This window comes from Epinephelus moara, chromosome 10 (assembly GCF_006386435.1).
Source record: "Epinephelus moara isolate mb chromosome 10, YSFRI_EMoa_1.0, whole genome shotgun sequence".
NCBI classification, from domain to species: Eukaryota; Metazoa; Chordata; class Actinopteri; order Perciformes; family Serranidae; genus Epinephelus; species Epinephelus moara.
The window spans coordinates 38,261,725-38,287,950 of NC_065515.1; the positions used below are offsets into that span (position 1 = coordinate 38,261,725).

At 40.9% G+C, this 26,226-nt stretch overlaps 1 protein-coding gene across 2 annotated transcripts in view; it reads left to right on the plus strand.

Annotated features, from left to right (window-relative positions):
- The first annotated feature begins 5,350 nt into the window (after window positions 1-5,350).
- LOC126396445 (desmoplakin-like) overlaps window positions 5,351-26,226 on the plus strand; it is a 29,187-nt gene continuing 8,311 nt past the window's right edge. The window contains exons 1-23 of one of the 2 annotated variants that reach the window (XM_050054533.1): window positions 5,351-5,821; window positions 8,410-8,491; window positions 9,500-9,621; window positions 9,732-9,882; window positions 12,070-12,195; window positions 13,300-13,359; window positions 13,443-13,610; window positions 13,941-14,045; window positions 14,154-14,249; window positions 15,675-15,800; window positions 16,055-16,207; window positions 17,286-17,440; window positions 17,529-17,655; window positions 17,787-17,973; window positions 18,571-19,094; window positions 19,182-19,360; window positions 19,572-19,710; window positions 19,999-20,192; window positions 20,439-20,601; window positions 20,711-20,794; window positions 20,876-20,983; window positions 21,172-21,270; window positions 22,683-25,313. In XM_050054533.1, the coding sequence (XP_049910490.1) occupies window positions 5,466-5,821; window positions 8,410-8,491; window positions 9,500-9,621; window positions 9,732-9,882; window positions 12,070-12,195; window positions 13,300-13,359; window positions 13,443-13,610; window positions 13,941-14,045; window positions 14,154-14,249; window positions 15,675-15,800; window positions 16,055-16,207; window positions 17,286-17,440; window positions 17,529-17,655; window positions 17,787-17,973; window positions 18,571-19,094; window positions 19,182-19,360; window positions 19,572-19,710; window positions 19,999-20,192; window positions 20,439-20,601; window positions 20,711-20,794; window positions 20,876-20,983; window positions 21,172-21,270; window positions 22,683-25,313 (6,135 nt within the window). In that variant the 5' untranslated portion in view covers window positions 5,351-5,465. The remainder of the gene's footprint in view (window positions 5,822-8,409; window positions 8,492-9,499; window positions 9,622-9,731; window positions 9,883-12,069; window positions 12,196-13,299; window positions 13,360-13,442; window positions 13,611-13,940; window positions 14,046-14,153; window positions 14,250-15,674; window positions 15,801-16,054; window positions 16,208-17,285; window positions 17,441-17,528; window positions 17,656-17,786; window positions 17,974-18,570; window positions 19,095-19,181; window positions 19,361-19,571; window positions 19,711-19,998; window positions 20,193-20,438; window positions 20,602-20,710; window positions 20,795-20,875; window positions 20,984-21,171; window positions 21,271-22,682; window positions 25,314-26,226) is intronic. The other variant, XM_050054534.1, reaches the window with a different exon arrangement.

Consider the following 26,226-nt stretch of genomic DNA (forward strand, 5'->3'; position numbering starts at 1 on the left):
CAGTAACTACTCTAATTTTGTGTACCGTAGTTCCTCAGTAACTACTCATTAGTTCCTCATTAGTTACTCATTCGTTCCTCATTAGTTCATCAGTAACTACTCATTAGTTCCTCATTAGTTCCTCAGTAACTACTTGAATTTTGTGTACCTTATTGTAAAGTGTTACCAATACCTGCTTTGATCACCACAAGCAAGGCTGGAAATGTCCTTCTGTCACATTAAAAGTACTTGGTTTCATCAACAAAAAAAAAAAGGCTGACATCTCGTTAAAAAATACCCAGTTTTGGGGCATCAGTAGAGTAGTGGATAGTGCCGGCGCCCCATGTGCAGAGGCGATGCCTCGCTGCAGCGGTCACAGGTTCAACTCCGGCTTGCAACCCTTTGCTGCGTGTCAACCCCCACTCTCTCTCTCTCACCCCATTTCAATCTGTCCTGTCCATTAAAGGCAAAAAGCCCCAAAAAATAATCTTTAAAAAATAAAAATACCCAGTTTTGTCACCACACACATGACATTGCTGGAACTGTTACTTATCTTGAACAAATGTAACATCTGTGGTTTGCAGAAATATACATGTTTACTCTGGTGACTGGGCTGAGAATATTGATTAGAGACATCAGTGTAGTGAGCTAACGAAATATAAAGGAGGTAGAAGTCCTTCATTTTGGTGCAGCTATTGAGAAAGCTCGGAAATGTGTGGGCAAGATCATGCAGTGCTTTATAGACAAACAGTTTAATTTTAAATTCACCTCTAAAAGTAACAGTGAGCCACACTGACAAGAACTGGCAGAACAGCTCCACACCCACCTTACTGACTAAATAATCCTGCTGTGGCATTTTAAATCAGTTAAAAGTGAGAAAAATAACAAGATATGAAGGCATGAATGGCTTTCTCAAATCCGAGGTTTGGAGGAAATTCCTGATCTTGTACATGATCCGGAGTTAAACAACCTCATTTACCTGTTTTTTAAGATTTTTAATGCACCACAATATTTTCATTTCCTGTCCCTGAGCCATTCAAACTTCTGCACACATACACTGTCACACTCCCTTCAATATGACAGGCATGTTTTAAAAAAACCTATTAACGTGTGCAAGCCTTATCCTGTCTGTAGTGATCAGGAATGAAAGGAGATGGGAGAGGGTGGGGCCACTGGGACTACGCCTCAGATACACACCCTAAAAATGATTTAACTCATTCAGCCAGAGGACAAAAAATGTAAATGTGTTGAATTCAATGATTAGTTTTAAAAGGCCTTTTGTGTACCAGATGAAATGTGCACAATACTATAACAATATTCTTTTTTGTCTTTATTGTATGCTTCCCCTGAAGTCTAGTTAACCCACTAAAACATGTTCATGCAAATTCATAATTCATGTTCAATACCTCATTTCAAGTACAAAAAGTGTAGCCTTTTTAAAAAGAAAAAAACAACAACGACCAGTGCTGGAATGCTGTTTTGGCAAAAGGAGTGTACCTGTGTGAGTTAAGGTACAGGCAAAGGCGTGTTCTTGAATGTCATTTGCCACGGGGAATAACACGATGGTAAGGTGGGACCATTTTTTTCCCTGAGAAAAATGTTAGGGCAGCTTATTATCTCCATGAATCACTCATAGCAAGCACACGAAAGCTCCAAGACTAAGTCGATAGTAATAAAAGCACAGAGCTGCTGGATTCAATCGTCATATCCCAGAATATGATGGGTAAAATTCTTCTGCACCCACTCATCCAAACCAAGTCTGCAATTATGCGAATGGAAAACAACTGTTTGCAATAAATCATAAACAGCTAACACTGTAAAATACCAATTCCTGTTCTCTTCTCTCTCGTACTTTCACTCTTGCGTGATTATACACATAACTCCAAATCCCACACTGTTACAAACATACACACACATGCTACATTCCTCAATAGCTGCAGAGTTTATTGGGTGGCAGAGTAGTGTAGGGCAACTGTCCTTGAACTGCAGGGTCTCAGCTCAAGCTCTTGGCAAACATTTTGTTATTTTCTGTTACTTTTATTATCATTATTCTTTGTGCTTTACTGGACCATATCAGGTCAAAGTCTGAGGGAAATAATGGCCTGCAGGAGTGCTGCTTCTGTTTCAAGGCATTCTTGTAAGGTGTAGGACATGATCGGTCTTGACTCAAAAACAGCAAATACACCATCTGGATTCATTATCATCTGTACATCTGTGTGCTCTGACTTTTTTTCCTCTCTTTGCACTTCTTCCTTCAGTAAATTGTTAATTCCGTGTAATGTGTGCTGCTGTTTTAGTGGAAAACAAAACAAAACGAGAAGAAAAAAAAATGTCAAAAGGTCAAATGAAAACAGAACCAAGAGTCTACAACCATGCTTGTAGCTCTGTGGAGCTGTGCTTTGGCACATCAGCATGGTATCATGGTCACAGTGATAATGCTAATATGCTGATGTTCAGCAGGTGTAATGTTTGACATGTTCACCATCTTAGTTTGCCGTGTTAGCACACTAATATTGACTAGTTAGCCCTCAGCGCAATGTACAGTTGACAATGATGCAAGTGATTAGTTTTGCAGGTATCTTGTTATCAAAGTATTGGCCAAATTAAAAGTTGACCTGGCGATGGAGCTCGATGAAAAGACAGATGCTCACTAAAATTATTACGATTGATTCTGTGTAGAATATGAATGTGTGTAACAAGTTTCAAGGCAATCCATCCAGTAGTTGTTGAGATATTTTAGAAAGTGGTGGACTGACCAGAGTTGCCATTCCCAGATCATTGTTACCGCCGCCCACAGAAATTCCTTTTTGTGCTGTCAATGCTGTGAGATTAAAGGAAATTAAGATGGAGATTTGCATCTGCCGAGTGAAGACTTAGGGAGTGAGCCTGTGAATGTGTGTGTGTGTGTGTGTGTGTGTGTGTGTGTGTGCGCGCGCGCGTGTGTGTGTGCTTCATACTTCACACTCGGAGTCTATGGTGGTTTTATATTTGACAACTTAACAATTTTCTCAGCACTGTTTGCCTGAGACTTTCCACTCTGCCAGCTCATTTCAAGCTGTGTAAAAAGGTCACAGTTCCTGCACACAAACAAAGACTGCAGCTCAAACAATTAAAGTAATCTTTATTAGCCGTGACAATGTCATGATAGCTGGTATTGTTTTCACCTTGTGAGAGTGTGTGTGTTTGTGTGTGTCATCATGGCAAAATGTGAACCTGGTGACACCATCAGTGGAAAATACCACACAAGCCGCTGTGAGGATTTTGCCAGGTGTTTATATGTCTGTCTGTCTGACGGTGGACAGATTTGTCAATGTGATAGCGTCACAAATGTGCAAGATGCAGTCACAAAACTTACAGGTGTTAAGTTGATATCAAAATGAAAGTCAAGTTCAAAAATGGGTGTGGTCCGAGCAAGGGGGCCAGAGGTAGGGGGGTAGGAAGAACAAAAGGGGCAATTGGCCCCCCATTTCTATCCTCCTGACCAGCAATTTGTTTTAAGATGCAGACCACTGTATTGCAGCTGGAATGATGTCATCGCATGATGGTCTCTGATGAGATCTCTGTTCAAACTACACAGCTGTTAAATGACATTCAATCATTTAATGATGGATTTGTACCGCTTACAGTAACAAAACACAAAAGGTGAGTGGGTCTGCAGATGGATGGATGGACTTGCATTGAAGCTCACTGCGTGCATTTGCAAAGTTAGGAAACGTTTTAATTCCCTGCCATGAGACAAACTCACAGTGCTACTATTTCATGATGGTAAATTCAAGAATTCATAACATTTGGCAGATTTATATGAACAAAGACACCTTCAGTGAGCACATACTGCAAAAAACACACCTGAGAGTCCTATATTGTAACTGTAAATCAGCACAAAACATATATAACAAATAAGTGCAAACAAAAAAGTGAGACATGAATAAAGCATTGATCTGCAAATCTGTGTTTGTATACCTTCATCTTTTTTCATTTATTATTACTTGAACAGTCTTCAAACTGTGGTAATAAAATTCAACCAATGTTACTGTCATCAAGAACAGCTGTTCAACTTGTTTTTCCTGTGAGTCCCACCCATTGGCTGGAGGCAAGTGTTTAAGTAGATTGTGTGTGTGTGTGTGTTTATGTTTATGTGAGAGAGTTCTTTTCTCCATTAAAATCAACAGAAACAGTGTATGATGAGGTCGTGTAGAGTAAAAGTTTGAGGAGAGGACAAACATAATTTGGTTGTTTCTAATTGAATTTCCACTGGTCGGGTCAGGCGATGCAATGCCTGCTCAGGTGGATGCATCATCTGTCATTGCAGCAGTTTATCTTGAAGCTCTTTGACCTTTACAGCTGTCAGCGATCCAGCTACTGCAGAGTGCACATGATACAAGGTGTTTCAAGATATCAAAAATAAGTAAGAAATAGCATGCAAGTTATATGTATAATTTCATTTTAGACATTTTAAATGTAACATTTAAAAGATATAATTAATATATTATTAATAATATAACTATGATTTTATAAATAAAGTTCTTTATTTTATCATACGCACAACAATAACAGAGAAGCAGGCCCCTGCCAGCAATGCTCATTAAATATGTAAAAAAAGAAAAATAAGATCACACACACATAAAAAGTGCAAGTTAAAATAAAGGATAATAGGCCTATATAGATAAATTATTAAATACAGTACTATGAATTAGACAGTAATTGCAAATGACAACTAAATGTAACAGGAATGTAGAAAACGTAGATGCATAATGATAAGTTTAGCCTATATAAAAGTAAAGGTAGCCTAATATATATTAAGGTAAAGTAACAAGTGATGAGCTCAAGAGTTTAGCAGCAGCAGGCAGAACGGTGCATTCCAGGTCCTAACTCAAACCTTAACCACTGTTACTGCTGCCCGACCACACCCTAACTAATATAATCCTTATTTGAACCTTAAAAGCAACTCTCAAACAGCTCTTTGAAGCAGTCAGGACCAGACAATGTTTTCACTGGTCACTTTTCACTGTCCTCACTTTGCACAATGTATTATTTTGAAAAAGTGTCAAAAAAACTGTCCCCACTATTTTGTTTAAGTAACTTTTAAAAAATACTTAACCCCCACACTATCACAAATGTAGCCTATTTACTGTCCAAACTTTTTTTTTTTTTTTTTTTAAATAACTTTTCAAAGATGGCCTCACTTGTCTGAAAGTGACGTTGGTCCCCACAAAGATAGACAGACATAAGCACAAACACACACTCTGCCTCCAGCTGAGTTAGCAGGGGAGTGGCGCAGGGAGGAGTTTTTGGCTCAGCAGGTTGGGGAGGGGCAGAGAGGTGTGGTCACCAGCCTCCAAAAACGATCATCCCCTACAGTTTGTTTGCAGTCTGCTCCGGAGGGACCGCGGAGAACAGGTGGACAGAGAGAGACACACCCTACCTGCCTGCTGAGTTTGCCTCGGTAGCTTCCACGGAGTAGCTTCGGCTACCGTCTCCGTGTCACAATGAGTCAATACGGGTCTCAGAAGGGCCTGAACAGGTCCAAAGGCGACTTGACTGGCGGGGGGACGTATTACGAACGGAGCGAAGTCCTGCACGGAGGCGGTAATGGATACGACCCCTACATGGACGGATACAACACCTACTCCTTTTCAAGGTCCTCCACGGGCGGGATGGCAGGCGGAATGTCGGGCGGTATGATGAGCGGAATGCCGGGCGGTATGGTGGTGAGCGGAATGTCGAGCGGAATGTCAGGCGGAATGGTGAGCGGAATGTCGGGCGGCATGGGAGGCGGAATGGTGAGCGGAATGTCGGGCGGCATGGTGAGCGGAATGTCGGGCGGAATGGGAGGCGGAATAAGGTATGAACTGAGTTTCTGGTTAATTTTACAACTGTTTAATCTGCGCCCTCCTGGCAGCCACTTGTTGCCCCTGCTTGAACCAGACGGACATGTTGTTGCCCTCTCTGTAGGGAGGATGCACGTCAGTCTGAAAGGCTGGTTGCTATTAAATATTAACCATGACAGCTTGTTTAATCCCAGTATTCATTTCGCCCCTGCACACGCTGAGCAGGCACAATGGTCCTTGCGCTGAATAAAAGCTCTGGTATTTGCAGCTCAGACATCAAATTTACCAACCAAACGCATGATAACATTTGCAGGGATCCTGATTACAGGGAAATGCTCTTCCTCTGCAAATGTCAAAGCTCTGATCTCTGAAATAACCTGACATTTACATCAGTTTAGGAGCTGTGCCTCATGACATAATGCTCCATAAAGTGGTTGTCTCCAGTCTCCATTCAAACTGAAAGGTTGCATACAAAGTTTGCAACGAATTTGGCTGCTGTGCATGCATAGTTTGTTTGGTGAAGGAGTCACCACGTCACCTGACTCTTTTATCCCACCATTAATAATACACAGTGATAACAAAACAAGGCTGCACTGGAATCAATGTGTCACAGTCGAAATGAGGTCTTATTAAAGCTGATGTATTTTGCAGATTTTTTGAATTGTACTTCAGCTTCCTCTCTGCACAGCAGTTTCCCACCCTGGAGGGAGACACTGAATTTGATTTATAGCTCACACTGAACTGCCAAGGCCCCTCCTCTGCAACTGCTTAACACTCACTTCTTGCAGAAACATGTGTGTCAAGTTCAGACCTTCCATACTATCATCCACAGGGTAAATATGTCACTGTGGTAGCCTACTGTAGAAAAGGGCAGAGAGCATGTGGTCAACATGATCACAAGATGTTTGACACGATAAAAGATGTTGATTAATATCCGGGTCCAATCATTGTCTTAAATTTCATGTAATGTAGATTCTGATATTTATTAGCAGGTATTTGTTAAGGTCTTCTGATTATAGTGAAATTAGAGAAAAAAACAGAGTTGAGGCTTTTCAAAGGAAAAAGTCACACAATTATTTTGTAATGACTAGAACTACATGGATAAATCTGGGCCCATGTATCAGCCGATATTAGCTTATGGCAGCTACGTCATTATCCTCATGCACTGACAAAGGTCTTTGAGGTCAAAAACTTACATAATAGTAGCATGCAGATGTTTTGATCTCTTTCCATTTTTTTCATCCAGCACCTTTTTGTTTTGTGGAAGTGTGTGTTAGTTCTGGGGAAGTTTTGCAAGATATGTTACACACTGCAGCACAGAAATGCCAACCGTATGTTTGATTTGTTCAGAAACATTAACCTTTTTGATAAAAGATCCTTTTCAGAAATGTTTTTTTATTTCACATTTATGTAAGAAAAATGATATTGACTTATATAATGATATCGGTTATTATCGAGTTTCAAATATCAAAACCCATCAGCCTTAAAAATCCAGTAAATGCCCTCAGGCAGAGACGCCAACCTAACCTTCTATGTTTTCAGTGTAACTACTACATATAATGATGATGATGATGATAATGACAATTTTACTACTGTGTAATAATGCACAAATGCACATTTTAACATCGTGTTCAGACCAAAAGAATAGCAGTTATATTTACATGATTAGATATTTCTGACGTTCCTGACCGAAGCATATGAAGTTGCAACATAATGTCTTATAGATCTCCAAGTAAAGACTCGTTAAATAGTCCATCTTGCCTCCTTTTCTATGCTTGTGAAGTTAGCAAATGTAAAAACAAATAAAATTAAACAACTATTCCAAATGTTTAATAATACACAATTTTATCACTTTTTGTGGGACACAATCAACTGTATCATGTGTATTTTTATTCTGTTATTAGTGCCTAATTACATGGACCTTTGCGGAAGAACTCCCAAGACATTTTTAGTTGGATAAACATCCGTACAGGAAATTGTTAGGAAAGAAAGTGAGCCCAAAGCTGAAGTGTTTTTTCAAATACATGCAATGCTGTATGTGACACACAGGACAGGACATTCATTCACTCTGTGCCCTCAATTAGTGCTTCCCACAGAATAAATCTGAGGGGTTACGAGCAGTGGCGATCCTAGAAGCTAGAAGGGGCCCCACCTAGTTTTTTTCCTGGGGAGGGGGGGCAGCAGTGCACTGTATAATGCCTTTATGGGAGGTTTAAGGGGGTTTAGAGTTGTCATTGCAAAATGTGTTAATGGGATTGGCTGTGGGGGGCTCCTTCTCTCTTTTTTTTTTTTTTTTTTTTTTTCTGGCGGGGTGCCCCAAACATTTGTCTGGTGCACACCTGGTCACAAGAGAAGAAGAAACCACAAGTCTGCCTAACGTTTTTGTGAAATACTGACTGACAGAAAAATTCTAATGAAACAATTTGAGAGGAGAAAATCAGCCTTTTGTGAAACTGCGTACAACTCATTACATCACACAGTAGAGAGGTTGTGATCTGATGACTTTAACTGTAATATTGTGTTGGATATGCCTTTAATACAAATAATGCAGCTGAAGATTATTATGTAAAGAACCTGGTGTTTACTCTGCTGCCCCCTGCAGTGGTTCCATCCACCAGAGGGCCATGATCCTGCAGAGCCAGTGCCAGGAGTACCTGAAGAAAGCCGAATACGCCCTTCAGTCTGTGAGTCATACTTTGTTTTTTTAACCCCACTTACTGGCTCTTTTCCTTCAGTAGTGCAGATAATAGTCTGGGTCAGAGCTCATTCTGCAGGTTTTTATTTCAAAAAGGAAAAGCATTGTGTTGCAGCTTCACTTCTGTTGGTACAAGATACAAAGAGAATGACAGAAATGTGGTTTGGTCGTAAATTGAGTAACTTGATGAATGAGTCTCTAATGTGACAGTCAGAAGATGTAACAGAACCAGGCTGATAATGAGAGCATTTTGTTTATCTCTGTGGTGGATCTGTTTTTTGGAGCCAAAGCCCCTTCAGCGACATTTCAACCGTCAATGAATCCATTACAGCTTTACATTGTCAGAGTGAGTCTGCAAACATCTAGGCGCACACGCACACACGCCCCCTCAGCTTCATGTTTGCCAACTTCTAGTGAATTATTTGTCTTTCTGAAGAGTTTACCAGAAGTGCAAAACGTCTGACTCATCATATGAAATGTGTCAAATACTGAATTTTGCCTCTATTACTTTTCTTTTTTTAAGTCATGAAATTATCAATTTTCAAGGTCTTTGTTTTTTTCCCTGGGATTTTGACAGTTTTGGCATATCAACACAGAACTGACAAATTGAGTGTAAAGTAAAAGTGCTGCATTTGTTATAAGAAACAAAGACGAAGTGTTGGCTCTATGTCATATGTTTAAAAAAAACACCAGTTAAAAATATTAACAATGTTTTTGCATGATACATTTTTAATGACACGTGCATAGGACCAAAAAAGAAACCCCAAGAAAAGAAGAAACACACTATGAGATACTTTCGTTTGGTAGACATGAAATAAATTGGATAAAAGTGTCAAAACAGTTTTTGGTTCTTTCTCAATTTACAAACAGAAAAATCCCAAATTTTTCCCACATTTCATCGACAGAAACTTTTTACTGGAAAATGTATGGATGTATGTTTCTGTTCCTGCAGAGTGGTTTTGTACATACCCTCAATGTTTTATTTTATGCCATGCAGGGCAGTGCCTCGGGTGATGCAGAGCGCAACATGGCGAAGGCCAAAGAGACCATTGAGCAGCTGAAGGGCTGCGCGATGGACCTGAGACAAATGGGACAGCCCAATGAAAACGTAGTCAGGACGTAAGAAGGACTCCTCCCTTTCTGTCTTTGCTTCTGATTTCACTTTTAAAAAATTTCTGTCTGTGACATGCAAGTCTTGCCAATTTTCTTTTTCTCTTGCTAATCCGTAGTTTGGAGATTTGTAAAGACCAGCTGAAGGGCGTACACTTGGCCATGACAGGCAGCATGCACAGGAGGAGGAGCACCAGAGGGAGCACTGGAGGTTGGGAGGAGGGCGGAAGGAGCTTCCAAGACGCTATGGGCTGGATTGCACAGCAAAAGGTGTGCGTACACACACACACACACACACACACACACACACACACACACACACACACATTGCACTTGATGTCAGATAATAAATCTGGAAGATGACTATAAACATGGCTTCAAGTTAGGGGTGAGCGATATATAATAATATTGAAATATTTCAAGGTATTAATTTAAGAACATAGAATTGCAAGAAAATAAATGATATAGTTTTACATGTCAACCTAACAGTCTGCCTCCAAATATTCAGTAAAAACTAAACAAAAAATGATCTCTCATTTTTTTAGTTTATAAATAACAGCAGTAACTCAGAGAGAGATTCAGATTCTGTTTAGTTTATAAATAACAGCAGTAACTCAGAGAGAGATTCAGATTCTGTATATAATAATAATAATAATACTTCAACAAAGTAAAATCTACCACAAATTACACATTTAAACAGCTCCCAAATCCAAAAAATGTACCCTTGTGATTTTCTCTTTTAGCAAAAATCTTAAATGATTGAGTTGTTTTTTCCCCCCACTTGGACCTTTATGCTCTACCATTTCTTCTCACATTATCAGGCTGTAACTTGTGACAGGCTGTTATGCTATGATAAGTATTGCACATTCACATATAAGTACTACCGGTACTATCTTGAACGAGATGATATGGCAGACCCTTACTTCAAGTGTGGAAATATCTGGCATTAAGTTCTAAATTAAACACCTAAAATGATCTTGAACCTGATTAATTGCCATGTCATAAGTGGATTATGACACAATGGGCCCCTGGGCCCAGATGCATAAAAGGCCCTACTACCCCCTGTAGGCAGGTACAACATGATGTTCTTTCTCCCCACAGAACTGAGGAGCCCAAATTGCCTAGTTCACTTAACACATCTGCAGTCCTGTGGACAAACGGAGGGGATGGAAACACTTTCTTAAGATGTTTCATGATGTTTTTTTTTCTCATGACATCTTCAAAGTGAATGTTTAGGCTATTTCCCTAGTTTTACTATTTTTGTTTTAGGACTTTTTGGGCTGGGATATCAAAATTATGAGGAAACCCTTTGACAAGAAATCCAAAGTCATTAAAAGTGACTTCATGCAGAGGGGCCCCCTGAGCCCGTTGAGTCATTGTGCATTTTTTGACCGTACAGTAGGCCTATATATTACATATAGTACATATTGATGGTACAGTAAACTTACGTGCGTAGTTGGAGAGATTGATTATTCATTATTGATGAAGGATTTGATGATAAAACTTTTAAAACTCAGATTTAGTTTTGTCATTTTATTGGTCGATGATGATGACAATTTTGTTTACATTTTTTGTGGATTGTTCCTTTAATTAAAAAAATCTTAATTTCACTTCTTCACGATGTTGCGGTTTCTTGGCCGCTCGTTTACCTGTTGAGACACTGAACGAGCCTCCAGAATAATCGTTTCTTTATCAATAAAATTAGTCTCATTCGCAATTTGCATTCAAAAATCCATCATATGCATTGATAAAATCTGCAAACAAACCTCAAGAAATGAAAACACAGTTATTGCAAAAAGAACAATGTGATTACTGTAGCTTGATGCTTTAAAATGTCTATCTTTACAGCTACTTTTGTAAGGCTATTCAAGGTCATAAAAAGATCTTTGTGTGGTGTCACTTTAAGAAAAAGGAGGAAACAGTGTCGGGGAACTGACTGACAGGTCTCATTAAACCAGGATACTGTTCACACAGAGTTTGGACATGAAAGCATTCCTGTGCTGTGTGTTGTAACACACACTGGATTGAAGTGACATTGCTTGTAAGCAATTAAATTTAAAATGAAAAATAATGAATTTATGATGAATTTAAAGACAAACAAGAACACACAAGAGGATGTGCAAGAATTTTTGGGAAGCGCTGTAGGGGAATACACATTAAAAGAAGGTTTTGTCCTTAATTCTCAGACCAATTTTTCCTGTGGTAGATTTCGGAGATGTTTTTTCTAACGAGGCTCATAAATTTACAGACAGAAAAAAAACATCCCCTGATCCAACTTCCATCCATCTCTGCCACCACCTGCTGGTGACATTTAGTGCATATCACGCAAATGTTTGTAAAAACCCTTAAAACTCCCTCTCTGACCTGCCTCAAAATGATCCTAATGTAAACACTGTCAGCTGCACCATTATTCTTATTGTGTGTTTCTGCTGATCAATTATCATTTTTGTGTTTCAGCGTCTGATTGAAACTGCATCCTGGGGAGACGATCCTGCAGCCATCGATCAGCAGCTCGTCAGCCACCAGAGGTTTCACAGCTCCATCCAGAGGAGTGCCGAGGTTGAGCGAGCCAAAGATGACCTGGTGGGTTCAGTCTGCACATTAAGCATTACTGCTGGGCTGAAAGCACATGTAGTGATGTTGCAACAGAAGTCCCACATAATTTGTGAGAGAGCACATAATGTAACTCCCCAGAAGGCTCTACTGTAAATTCTATTCAATTCTTAATAAAAGACAAATTGTAATTAAATGGATCTAGATTGGATCCCAAAACACAAGGACAGATAATCATTTGGTATGTCATTAATTTTTTTTTCTGGTATAAGGAACAGGATAAATAATGAAAAATAGACTCAGATTGTTCAGAAATCCTCAAATATCAAATCATTTTATATATACATACACTAGAGAAAACACTTAAAGGGGTATTAGTTGATATAGTATTTGAACTTCAGTGATCTAGTATGTATAATAATAGTAATAATACTAATAATAATACTAATAATAAACTCTATTAGTAAAGGACCTTTCAAAACAGAGTGCTTCACAATAAAACAACACATTTAAAATCATTGAGAGAATGAAACAAACTACGAGCCAAAAACCAGGCACATAGTAAAACACAGGGAAAGTCATAAAACACAAGTGAATTCACTGAAGAGCAATTCTGAAAAAGGTGGTTATTAAAAGTGCATTAAAAGATGAGACAGAGTTTGCAGCCCTGATCTCCTCAGGCAGGTCATTCCAAAGTCAAGGAGCTCTGACTGCAAAGGCTCTGTCCGCTTTTGAATTAATCTGGCCCTTGGAACGACAAGGAGCGATGCTTCTGACAATCTCAGGGTGAGAGAAGGGACATAGGGCAATAGAGATCAGATAAGTTACATGGAAGGAGGCCTCAGGGCTTTGTTAGATATCAATAATACCTTAAAATCTATTCTAAAAGCAACAGCCAGTGTACGTGTTTCGTATGAGGCTAGGGGACTAACATAAGACCGATTAAAGAAAGAATAATAAAAACAGAAGCACCAGCGATCATGATATCCTTATTTTTTAGCTCCAAAATCACTGGATCTGACATTTCCAGTGTTTCAACAATAGCATCTTTTTGTTACCCTGACTGGTAAACGCCCACATCTTTCAAACTCCCCAGGCCATTTTAAGATACTAAAGTTAATTCTCTTCCTACAGATGAAGAAAGGAGACAAGCCGAATCTTCACGCTCTGGATCAGGAATGGGACAGCCTGCAGGTGAAAGAAAAATATACTCGCTAATACTTGAGTATTTTCTGGTAAATTGTTGTATCTAAACATGCTCTCGTCTCCCTTGCCAGCAAATGTCGTTTAATCGGACCGAGCAGCTGCAAGACCTGAAGCGGATCATTCAGGAGATATCCCAGGAGATCATGTGGGTGAACGACAGGGAGGAGGAGGAGCTGATGTTTGACTGGGGAGACAAGAACATCGACCAGTACATCCCACGGAAGCAGGAGAGCTACTCGGTTAGTAAAAGACAAAAAGTTTAGTGAGAGCCAGGAGACACTTGGTGTTCATTTTGGTGTATTGACGCTCCAGAAATCCACATTTAATTTCATCTTTTAAGAGCGTCTCTCTCGTCGATTAACATTCTTGGCAATCCTGTGTGTCTAAATTACACTAATGCTTTTTTATGAAGCCAATCTGCATCACATAAGGGAGCAATCATCTGTGATGCATTAGATTTTGGCAGCTGCAGTCAATCATCCACCTGTGGAGCCACAGAGCGTTCCTCCAGCTGTATTCTGGTGTTTTCTGTGTCCCCTCTGATTACTGAAGCTCTTGTTATGTAACAGCAACTGATGAGTGCCCTGGAGGACAAAGAGAAGGACCTGAATAAACTGAAAGCCAAAGTGGACACCCTCCTGAAGAACAACCATCCAGCTTCAGAAAAGATCGAGGTGTGAACCGACCCCTTTACCATCACACCAATACACAGTGTTTACGTGCATTTATAAGTAGGAGCCTTATCTTTAATTTTTCTATTTTTTTGTCTCTGTTTTTTTCAGGCTTACAAGGACACTCTGCAGACCCAGTGGAGTTGGCTCCTGCAAATCACCAAGTGCATTGATGTTCACCTGAAGGAGAATGCAGCTTACAGCCAGGTAACATGGCACTACATAAAACTTAAAGCCATTTTAATTAATATTTTTGAGTTACTATTTGTAATGTAAAAGGGGAGTTGCTCGTAGTGACAAACCCAGAGGGAATTGTTAAGGGACAATGGGGCACGGATACGGCGCGACACGTCTGGTGCAGCATGCCCACAGCAGAGTGTGTCGACTATGATCGGCATGAGGCTTCTACATTGACCACAGACGCCGTGTGTACTAGTGTAGACATTGCGCCGCTCATCTTTGTTTTAATATTGCTGGTCTCTTTTTTTTTCTCTACGTGAGTACAATCTGTCTTTTTTTTTCTTTTTTTTTTCTTTAAGATCTTTTTTGGGGCATTTTAGCCTTTAATCAATAGGCCATGATCCCAGTTCATTGACATTAGCGTTATTTCCAGCTGCAGAGTGCAGTTGTTTTCAGCAAATAAGCTCTGATAAACTCACTGAACACTACCTGCACAGTACCAGGTGGCAGACAGACACAGTTAGCAACCAGCTGGTGATTACAGTGGTGCATTTTGCGGCTAAAGAGCCAGATTTTCCCCTCAGGAGGTTGCGGAGACCAAATGGAGCTAAATTAAGGGTCAAATGCATGTTTAGCTAATGATTAAATTTCAAACTAATTTGGCGACTGGGACTGAGGACCCAGCAGTTGAGTTGTGTATCATAAAACGTAATGTCCAGGGTTTGATTTCATCTGTTAACATTTTTATACTGTACCCCTCTCTTTCCTCATGTTTCCTGCCTCCACTTTCTATATCTTGACTATTGAATAAAGGCAAAAAATGTGACAAGCAAACAAAATAATCCTCCAAAAAAAAAGATTCAGCCCGGTGTTTGTCCATTAGAACTGCTTGCACACCTATACTTTATGTGCTGAACTTTTTTCTCACATGTCCCAATGTGCCCTCTACTTATTTTTTTAAATATATATTTTTTTAATGCAGTGCACAGAATTTTTAAAATGTATTTATTTATTTTATAGCTTCAAAAAAAGACACTTTGGCAGACAGCACATTGAATGCTGCTTCCCTCACACCGATCCAGCTTGAACTCCTCACATTGCGATTCTACACATAGTGGCGTTAATGAATGCAAAGGGCACATATGACGTGATCAGTCAGTCACTGTCATGTGCTGAGCTGAATCCTAACACTACTCATCTCTTGTGATCAATGAAATTACCATATGGTTGTCCCAGCAGTTGCCTGGCTCATTAAATATAGGGATTTTTCTGTGTGATGAGGGCTTGTGCTTTCCCCCCTAAAAGTTGATTATTATATTTCATGAAAGTGTGTTCATTTTTTTTTCCTGATGTTAACAGACTAATGTCAAGAAAAGCACGGCTCCTTCCACAAACTAACACTGTGGGAAACCAAATAATGTATTCCTGTTGATCTCTTTTTATATATCTCAGTTCTTCAAAGAGGCCAATGAGACATACAGCACCCTGCAGAAGGAACATGAGTCAGTCCGCAAGAAGTTTACCTGTGACAAGAACACTTCACTGAATGACCTACTGGAGCTACTCAAGGGTCTGGAGGTACAAACAACTGCCTCTTATTTGTTTTAAATTTCTCATATAATGGCATAAGGTTAGCTGTTTTGTACTGTTTTCATTTATTGTGTGTATCCTCCATTTTATTCTTCTTATTTGAGCCTTTTTTCATTGTAAAATTGGATTTTTTTTGTTTTCTCTTCTGTTTGAATAAACTACAGAACAGCTACAGTGTATAATTACTTTTAGTGATCTGCATTATTATTGGTATTGATTTTGTTTTTTTCAATTACCTCCAGAGGGAGAAGGAGAGAATAATGGAAAACAAGAGGCAGGTTCACCATCTGGTCAGCCAGTCCAAGAACATTGTGAGGCTGAAACCCAGAAACCCTGAAGAGAAGCGCAGCAGCCCCGTCATCGTCAAAGCACTGTGTGACTTCAAACAAGACCAGGTCAGTTTTCTAAGGACCATGCCACATATAGGCACCACTGATAATGAATTTATATTTATTTAGGGTGTAGTCTGTAAGGAAATAGTTAAATCTTATTTTCTCAAATATAAGCCTCTAAGATCAAGAACCGTCCAATGTGTTTCTATTTTTCAGATTAATTATATAATTATATTTATAAATCGTAAAATGACTTGTATTGTGGAGCTGGATTTGATTATTTGTATATTACGCCTCTGTGCCAGGTCCCGGCATAATGTTTTCAGGTTGACCGTCTGTCCCATTCCTGTGAATTCCCATTTGGACTTAACAATGAACTGATTAGTGTTGGGTGGTCACTGTGGCTTTGTCTGTCTCACTTTCGTGAAAGCAATATCTGAAGAATGCCTTGATGGATTTTTTTTTCCCTTTAATTTGGCAAAAACACCCACTTTGAGTCAAGCATGAACTGATTAGATTTTGGTGGTCAAAGGTCAAGGTCACCACGACCTTGCATCCATCTCATTCTTGTGAATTTTCTGGGGCTTTTTAGCCTTTAATGAATAGGACAGACAAGCGTGAAAGGGGGAGAGAGAGAGGGAGTGACATGCAGCAAAGGGCCACAGGCTGGAGTCGAACCCGGGCTGCTGCGGCAACAGCCTTGTACATGGGGCGCCTGCTCTACCACTAAGCCACCGGCGCCCCACAAACGTCCTGTTTTATTCAAGGATGAATTGATTTGAATTTGGTGGTCAGGGTCAAAGCCCTCAAAACATCTTTTTGGCCATAACTCAAGAATTCATAGGCTAATTATGGCAAAATTTCACACAAATGTTTACAAGGATAAAATGTGATGACATTTTATATCTACAAAGTCAAAGTCATAATGTTCTCAAAAAACACTTTTCTGGCCATTGCTCATGTGAAGGGGGGAAGGGGGAAGGGGGGACATTTTGTCAGGCACTGAATTTGTGACACTAATCTTGTTCTTACAGACATGGATGTTAAGTGTACCTGCAACTTGACAGGTTCGCGGAGGCATACAACTGCGAGGCAGTAATTCTAGTTCATTGATGACATTTATTTTCATTGGCCTTCACAGAAGGTGATCTGTAAGGACAATGAGGCAATCCTGAAGGACAACGGTCAGCGCAGTAAGTGGGAAGTTACAGGCCCAGGAGGACTGGATATGACAGTGCCCTCTGTGTGCCTGATTGTACCACCACCCAACCCACTCGGCATCAGTCTGGCCAACAAGTAAGATGCACTAATTGTTTGTTTTGGGAACAAGAAGCCTTGTTGTTGTGAGGTTAAGGTTTGAATTTTGTCTCTGTGTAATCTAAAGGAATGAGCAGTACTATGAGGCCATCCTGTCCATCTGGAATCAGCTGTACATCAACGTTAAGAGTCTCATCACCTGGCAGTACTGCCTCATGGATATCAATAAAATCAACTCCCTCACCATCAGCATGGTAAGTGAGGAATAAACTCTTTGAAGTCAGAATAGAAAGTCTTCAAAATTATTATTATAATTGAAGGGTTTTATCTACCTTTTGGTTGCGGATGTTGGTAAATCAAACATAATGTTGGTGTGTGTGTTCAGCTGTCCCGCATGCGTCCTGAGGAATACCGCAAACTTATCAAGAGCCTGGAGACTCACTACGAGGAGTTCAGACTGAACAGCAGCGGCTCCCAGATGTTTGGTGATGAGGACAAGAGGATGATCGAGAACCAGTTCACTGGAGCCCAGTCCCACTATGACCAGCTGGTGGTGCAGCTGCCTACCTACAGTCAGTGCTACAAAAAAATGTCACCCTCCCCTAAATCATTAGATTTGCATTATGATTTACAGGTGATAATATGTGAGTTTATTAGAATAAAAGAAAGATATGGCAGCAAAAGGCAGCAGTTAACAAGAGGACGGTGTTCCTGAGAATATAATAGATTTTTGAAATTAAATTTTTTTTTTTTTTTATCAACTTTACCACCAATGTTGCCCAATTTCTACATCTATATTTTTATTGATAACACTTGATATCTGCAACCGCATCAAATATATAAAGAGAAAATCCAAAATGTTCAAAACAAAGTCATATCTTTCATTGTTAAGAAGCCCTTAAAATCCCTTTATCTGTGCCAAAAACTTGTTTATTAAATTTGTCATAATTTGAGAAAAATGAATAGTACACATAGTTTAGTACAAGCCACTCTTTGTTCTGGACTCAATATTTCAATGTGAAGTCCTCTTATAATACTAACTTAGTATTAGAGAAACTATTGCTTGAGGGTTTGAGAATGCAAATAGTGCTTATTATGAGAGTCAAACTATGTAACCACAATATCATGTTATTCCTTCACTAAAAAACATATCTTGTGTCTACTCACAGTTGCACAGCAGGAACAGATAGAAGTACAACAAGCACCCGGGCAGCAACACCATCAGTTTATCATAATACAGCAGCCGCAACAACATGCTGCAGCTGAAGCAGAGGCCATGAGGCTGGAAGAGGAGGCCAGGAGGCTTGAAGAGGCCAGGAGGCGTGAAGAGGCCAGGAGGCTTGAAGAGGCCAGGAGGCTTGAGGAGGAGGCCAGGAGACGTGAAGAAGAGGCCAGGAGGCGTGAAGAGGAGGCCAGGAGACTTGAAGAAGAACGACGAAGAGCGGAGCTGAAAAAGAAGAAAACAGATATTAAGAGCAATTCAGTAAAAGTGATCAAGCCAGAGTCACTGAAGAAGGTGAATGTCACCACTATTTCTGCCTCCCCTGCCTCCTCATCCTCCCTCAGCTTATCTGAGCTGCACGCGCTCAGACTTAGGCTGGAGGGTGCAGAGGACATGCTGAGTCAGCACGTTCACATCTGCCTTGGAGATGATGGGATGAACGACTGTGGCCTCAAGATCACTCAGTTAGAGGTAGACCAATAAACCAATAATATAAAAAACATTTGCAGGATTAAACTTTAATTCCCCATATTCATTGCAATAACTGTTTTCCTGCAGACGGTGCAGCATGATGTCGATTTGATGCGTGAGGAGTACTTACGTCTGAGGGAGCGTATATTGAAGGAGCTGGATGGCATGACTGATGCAGATAAAGCCCAGTTCCTCCGCAGTGAGCTTGGAGTCATCAACCAAAGACTGGGCAGTCTGGAGAGCAGCTCATCAGCTTACCTACAGCGGTAAACCAAACAAACTGAAGCTTTGTCATTCAAAAGTCTCACTAAGATCAAGATCTCATAGCAAGATGAAGCTAAGATTAAATTTCATATACACAAGATCACAACTATGATGATCAAAACTGTCTTCTGTAAAGGAAGCTGCTTTGACATATTGACACATTTTTCTGGAATTACTTTGTCTACCCCTTTATCATATCGTTCTCTCTGTCAGGCTGCGGGCTCTAAGGGATATGCTGGAGAGTGTGGCACGAGCTGAAGACATAGTGAAAGTTTATGAGGCAAGACTGACAGAGAAAGAGACCACGTCTCTGTCGCCCAGTGAAGTGGAGGATTACATGATGACCCTGAAGGTAACATTTTCTCATTTTTTGCAAAAATCACTGCAGTTTTTCAGCAAGATAAAAGAGTTTCAGACAAGTAAGCAGTTCAGCCTTTTCTTCTGGGACAGAATACCAGTGCATGTTAATGCTCAGTGCCTCAGTGGTTATCCATCAGTTTAAGTTAGAAAAGCTTGTGTTAAAAAGTAAGAAAGTCCCTGAAACTTGTTTTTGCTATTTGCTATGATTCTTTAAAAATACCTTTAAAGTGTCAGGGATGTCACATTTGACTGGTGTCTCCTGTGTGTTGTTGATTTTTAGAATATTAATGCAGAGCTGGATCAGAAGAAGGATGTTCTGACCTCCATGGAGGCAGAGTTAGGCAAGGCCACCCACTGGAATGGCCAGGTGGGTGGGCCTTTTCACAGGTGTGACATGATGCTATCTAAATACACTGATCAGGTGAATCTGCTGTCAGACCGCTGGAGACGAATCCAAGGGCAGATTGACACCAGGTATGCTGTCCTCTCTATTATATCTATTTTATACCAATGACCCATATTCAAGCCAAGTTTGTCAAGTATTACATCAAAGTGTCACATTCCACAAATAAATGAAAATAACCATTTATTACAGCCTGAGAGACAGCACAACCTTTTCACACCAGTTTGTGTCAGATCAGAACTTTGTGTAAAAGGGAACTCTCTGAACTCGCTGAAGACATGGTGCTATATTTTGAATTTTTTCTTTTCCTTGTCCAGAGTCCTAGATTTGCAGGGATACCAGCCTCAGCTGGAGCACTACAAGCAAACCAGCACGTCCCTTATTGACTGGATTGATACCACACAGAAAAAACAAGACGCCCTGCAGGCCACCAAGATAGAGAGCATCCAAGCATTGACCGACCATATTAACAACCAGAAGGTCTCCTGCTCAGCCCGCTGTTGCTATTGATTAACTTGGTTACTGTGTTTTGCGTCTATGGCCATGTGTTTTAAGTCACCTTACATCTTTATATTTTTGTGTTCTGAAGGCTCTGAACTCAGAAATCAAAGCAAAGAGGGAGACCGTGGAGAGTGTGCTGAAGGAAAATGAAGCCTGTGTGAATTCTATCAAGGTAAGGAGGCATGCATATCGTCTACAGACTTTACACTCAACTCTCAAAATAATTCATTTTATGACCGTATTTGTTTTACAGGACTATGAAACAGACTTGGCTTCTTACACTTCTGGTTTAGAGACTTTGCTCAACATCCCCATCAAAAGGACAATGCTAAAGTCGCCGTCGATGGATCTTAATCTGGAAGTAATAAAACCTAATAGGAGAGGTTTTCTCTCATTAAAACACAGAAACAACTTTTGGTATATGGTGACCAGCTAGTATCTGAAAGTCTTTTCCCCTTATAATCTAATAGTTGAAATTTTTATGAATGTGTGAAGGAAAGTGATGTTACATCTAAATTAAACCTTGAGTTTGCCTTGTTTTTGTCTCAGGCTACACAACTGCAAACCCGTTACATGGAGTTGCTCACTCATTCTGATGACTACTACAGATTCCTGGGAACACTGATCAAAAACATGGAGGAGCTCAAGGTACTGATGTTGTACATTTTTTAGGTACTGATGTACATCATATCTATCTATCTATCTATCTATCTATCTATCTATCTATCTATCTATCTATCTATCTATCCATCCATCCATCCATCCATCCATCCATCCATAATACACTGTCAGATTTACATGATAATGATGCCAATAAATGTTCATTGTCCCCATTGGTTAAGTTAAAATAACCTAAATTAGTTTAAGTTAGTTGAAAGTTGAGTTAACACTGAGTTGCATTAACATGTCTTGAAGCGTTGGAAATTCAACCTTTTTTTTTTTTTTTATACCAAAGCTGCCCTAATGAACATTTTTATATTAAGAATGGAAAACATGACTGTGTAATTGATTGTAGTGATGAACCCACAGAGAGTTTTCATGTGATTTGGCGGTTCCCCTGAGCTTTTAATGGCCTGCAACTTTACTGTTTTGTAGGGGTGTAACGATACATCGATCCACATCGATACATCGATTCATTGATTAACGACCCGATTATATCGATACAAAATGAAAACATCGATCCATATCGTCATCTTAAAGATACACATTTATTTTGAAATTCACATAGCACGTCTGCGCGCCTCCGCTCAAACAACAAACAGAGCTCAGAAATAAAATGGTCAAATCATATTCTAGTTGTTTTTGTGAGTTGATGTAAATGATTGTGTTAGATGGGCATATGTTATTGCGTCATATCGATCGCAGGCTCCTGAATCGAATCGAATCAAAATCGTATCGTGACAGACTTTGTGATATCGGCAAACATCGTATCGTCATCCAAACAAATCGATATAATATCATATCGTGATGAAGCTGGTGATTTACACCCCTACTGTTTTGGTTTAGTGTCACCTCTCACATCCTTGTTTCAGCAAAAAAGCTCCAGTATACCAACTGTATACTACCTGCCCATTACCAAATGGAAGACAGAAAAAGTTAACTACTACAGTAGCTGGTGAAGATGGTGGAGCTGTTAGAAACTAATGAACCAGATATTTTTCCTCAGAGGTCGATGGAGACTAAAAAAGGGCTAAAAGGAGAGTGAATTTTGACTTCATGTGAATCTAACATAGCCTCATGTCTGGTGGATATGTACATTGGCCAGTATTTTGGGAAACCATATCAACTTAGTGTTTATGAGGTGATAATATGTCAATTGTGTTTGCAGCTTGTGGCACTGCCCCCAAGTGGCAAAAACATAAATAAATCAGTAATGCAGTTTTAAGGAAACCACAGATATTCTTTGGATGTTGGATGATTCCACAATCAGTTGAACCCATTTGAATCAATCATTCAAGTACACTGTGGTCAAGTTTTTTTATTGCAAGTACAGTGAAATGTACTTGAGTTAAGTTCTTAAAAGTACCTCTGTATACATCTTTGCTTTGTCTTGCTTGCAGATTCGTAACACCAGGATTGACCTGTTAGAGGAAGAACTTCGCCTGTTGAGGGAGAACGTGCAAGACCGTAGTGCCAAGAACAAATCTTTGGAAGATGCTGTTTCCCGCTACCAGCTGGAGCTGTCCACAGCACAGGACCAGCTGCTATCGATGGAGGAGGTGAAGCAAAGCACTGCGCTGCAGTGCAATGCCACTAGGGAGAGCCTAGACACCAGTCAGAGCCAGCTGGCGGACCTCAACAATGAGGTGACACGTCTCAACTACTTGCTTGATGAAGAAAAGAGGAAGAGGAGACTGGCAGAGGAGCGCTATGCTACGCAGCAGGAGGAGTATGAGTCGGTGCTGAGGAAGAGGCAGAAAGAGCTGGAGACAGTCAGCTGGTCCAAGGTGGAGGTGGAGAAGAGTGGGGCAAGTAAGGATTATGAGATTGAACAGCTGCGGCGGCAGCTGGCTGAGGAGTCAGCGAGGATCAAGGAGCTACAGAAAGAGATGTCAAAGGTAAGGAGCCAATATAGTGCGGAGATCAATAACTTAAAGCTCAGCTACGAATCCCAGATCCACATCAGCCGCACAGATATGCAGAAGCTGGCAGCCCAGAGGGAGGAGGATACAGCCGATCTCCAGCAGCAATATGACAGGATGGAGGTAGAGAGAAGGAATCTGGAGGAGGAGCTCAGGAGGCTCAGAATGTCTATGAGCCAGGCTGAGGAACAAAGGAAGAGGGCAGAAGAAGAAGCTCACAGTCAGCGTGCTGTCATCACAGAGGAAGGCCGCAGGAGGAGAGAGCTGGAAAGTCAGGTGGAGGTGCTAGCAAGGCAGAGAGATGAGGAAAGCAGACAGTATTCAGAGGAGCTGTCTGAAGTCATGAAGACTCTGCAGGAGAAGAATGAGGAGCTGGCCTACATCACACACAGTCTGGATGAGGAGACCCGTAGGAGGAAAACTACAGAGGAAGGGCAGGGTGTACTTGAACAGACTATGGCCCAGCTGCAGGTGAAGCTAACCAGTTCATCAATGGCTGCGACCCAACTGGGGGAGTGTGAGAAGGAGCTTCGGAAGATGCATTCAGAGCTGGAGAGGGAGAGCAGGGAGCGAAGCAGAGTAGAACAGAACATGAGCAGGTTACAAGGACGCATGAAGGACCTCCAGGCTGTGAGAGATGGGCTGGAGAGCCAAGTGGAGAATCTGAGGAAGGCTAACCAAGAGGAAGTGTCCAGAAGAAGGCAGGTAGAAACAGAGCTGGAAAGCACCACCATGGCCATGAAAGAGTATATCAGCACCATCACCACTCTACGCCAGAACCAAGAACATGCCAACTTGTCAGAAAAGAGAGGTGAAGAAGAGCGTCTTAGGTTACAGGAGGAGCTGGAGAGAAGCTTGAGACAGAACATGACATTTACAGAGCGCATTACACAGCTGAGTGCTGAGCTGAAGGCCCTACAGCAACAACTCTTCCAGGAGCAGGCCAGAGTCAAAGAGGCAAACCTCAGGAATGAGGGCCTTTACAGAACTATAGAGGAGAAGAGTACGGCACTGAATGAGAACTCTGTTCAGCTTCAGAGACTGAAGGAGATGACAGAAACCCAGACCAAAGAGAGGCTGAGGCTGGAGGAGGAACTGAGGGCAACTCGACATGATAAAGAGGAACTCCAGAGATCCAAACAGGGAATTAATGATGAGCTCTCCTCCCAGATTACTGCTCTGGAGCTGCAGCTGCAGGCCAGTGAGCGCAGCAATGTAGATTACCGCGACCTGGTCTCAGAGCTCTCGTCAGAGAGGGAGCAACAAAACAAGACTTCTGCAGAGCGCATTACACAGCTGAGCGCCGAGCTGAAGGCCCTACAGCAACAACTCCTCCAGGAGCAGGCCAGAGTCAAAGAGGCAAACCTCAGGAATGAGGGCCTTTACAGAACTATAGAGGAGAAGAGTACAACACTGAATGAGAACTCTGTTCAGCTTCAGAGGCTGAAGGAGATGACAGAAACCCAGACCAAAGAGAAGCTGAGGATGGAGGAGGAACTTAGGGCAACACGACATGATAAAGAGGAACTCCTGAGATCCAAACAGGGAATTAATAATGAGCTCTCCTCCCAGATTACTGCTCTGGAGCTGCAGCTGCAGGCCAGTGAGCGCAGCAATGTAGATTACCGCAAGCTGGTCTCAGAGCTTTCGTCAGAGAGGGAGAAACAAAACAAGACCTCTGCAGAGCACGTTACACAGCTGAGCGCCGAGCTGAAGGCCCTACAGCAACAACTCCTTCAGGAGCAGGCCAGAGTCAAAGAGGCAAACCTCAGGAATGAGGGCCTTAACAGAACTATAGAGGAGAAGAGTACAGTACTGAATGAGAACTCTGTTCAACTTCAGAGGCTGAAAGAGATGTCAGAAACCCAGACCAAAGAGAAGCTGAGGCTGGAGGAGGAACTTAGGGCAACACGACATGATAAAGAGGAACTCCTGAGATCCAAACAGGGAATTAATGATGAGCTCTCCTCCCAGATTACTGCTCTGGAGCTGCAGCTGCAGGCCAGTGAACGTAACAATGTAGATTACCGCAACCTGGTCTCAGAGCTTTCCTCAGAGAGAGAGAAACTCAAGCTGGAGACTGAGAAAATACAAACGCAGGCCACCGAGGTACATGGAAGTTTGGCAATTAGTCCTGGACTGCTCTCATCTTTCCAAATCAGAGTCCTACTTTGGAGCAATCAATTAGCTATTAGTGTCTGTGGCAAAAATTTTGCTTGCATGCTGGAACACCTCTATAAACCCCCCCCCCCCCCCCTCCCCCCAGATGCCTCCCACGTGGTAACTCTGATTTGAACACATATGTCTATATGTGTTTGAATAAACTTGCATGTCAATCACTTGCATGCAAGCATGATGTGTGCCTCTCTGCCTGCTGACCTTCCCAACCCACTGTCTTCCTGCCCCACACTGTGCAAAGATGTTCAGTCTGCATGCTTTTTTGCCTTTCCTTCTACTGCCCAGAGTGATAAACACCGCCATGACATCATTACCACTAGTTGTCTGCTCCAATACAGTTTGATTGTTGTTTATCAAATTATTGTGGCTTCTTGATGGTCTTAACAACACATTTTGCAAACTTGTAAAAACAGCACTGACATATATATATATATATATACACACACATACACATATGTGTGTGTGTGTCTGTGTGTAAAATATCTAAATTTTTTTGCAGTATTTTAAGCACCCTGTCAAGCAGTTTTAGACCAGTCAATCAAGATTGGCACCCATCTATCGGCAATATTTATTTGTGCTGTTTTGCGAGTTTACAGAATGTAGACAGAAACTATTTCAATCTGTATGAAGTAGTAGTCAAAATAGTTATGATTGTTTTGTGGTTATAGTTGCAATAAACAATGTAGTGTCATTTATTGTTTGTCTTCGGGATTGGGAAGGCTGATTTCACAATGAAAATCAATAACTTTGAAAATTTTAGTGTTTTTTTTCTCCACTGGATAACTTTATTTTAAAAAATGACTACTATAACGCCTTTATACTTTTACTTCCCAGTCTTGTAAGA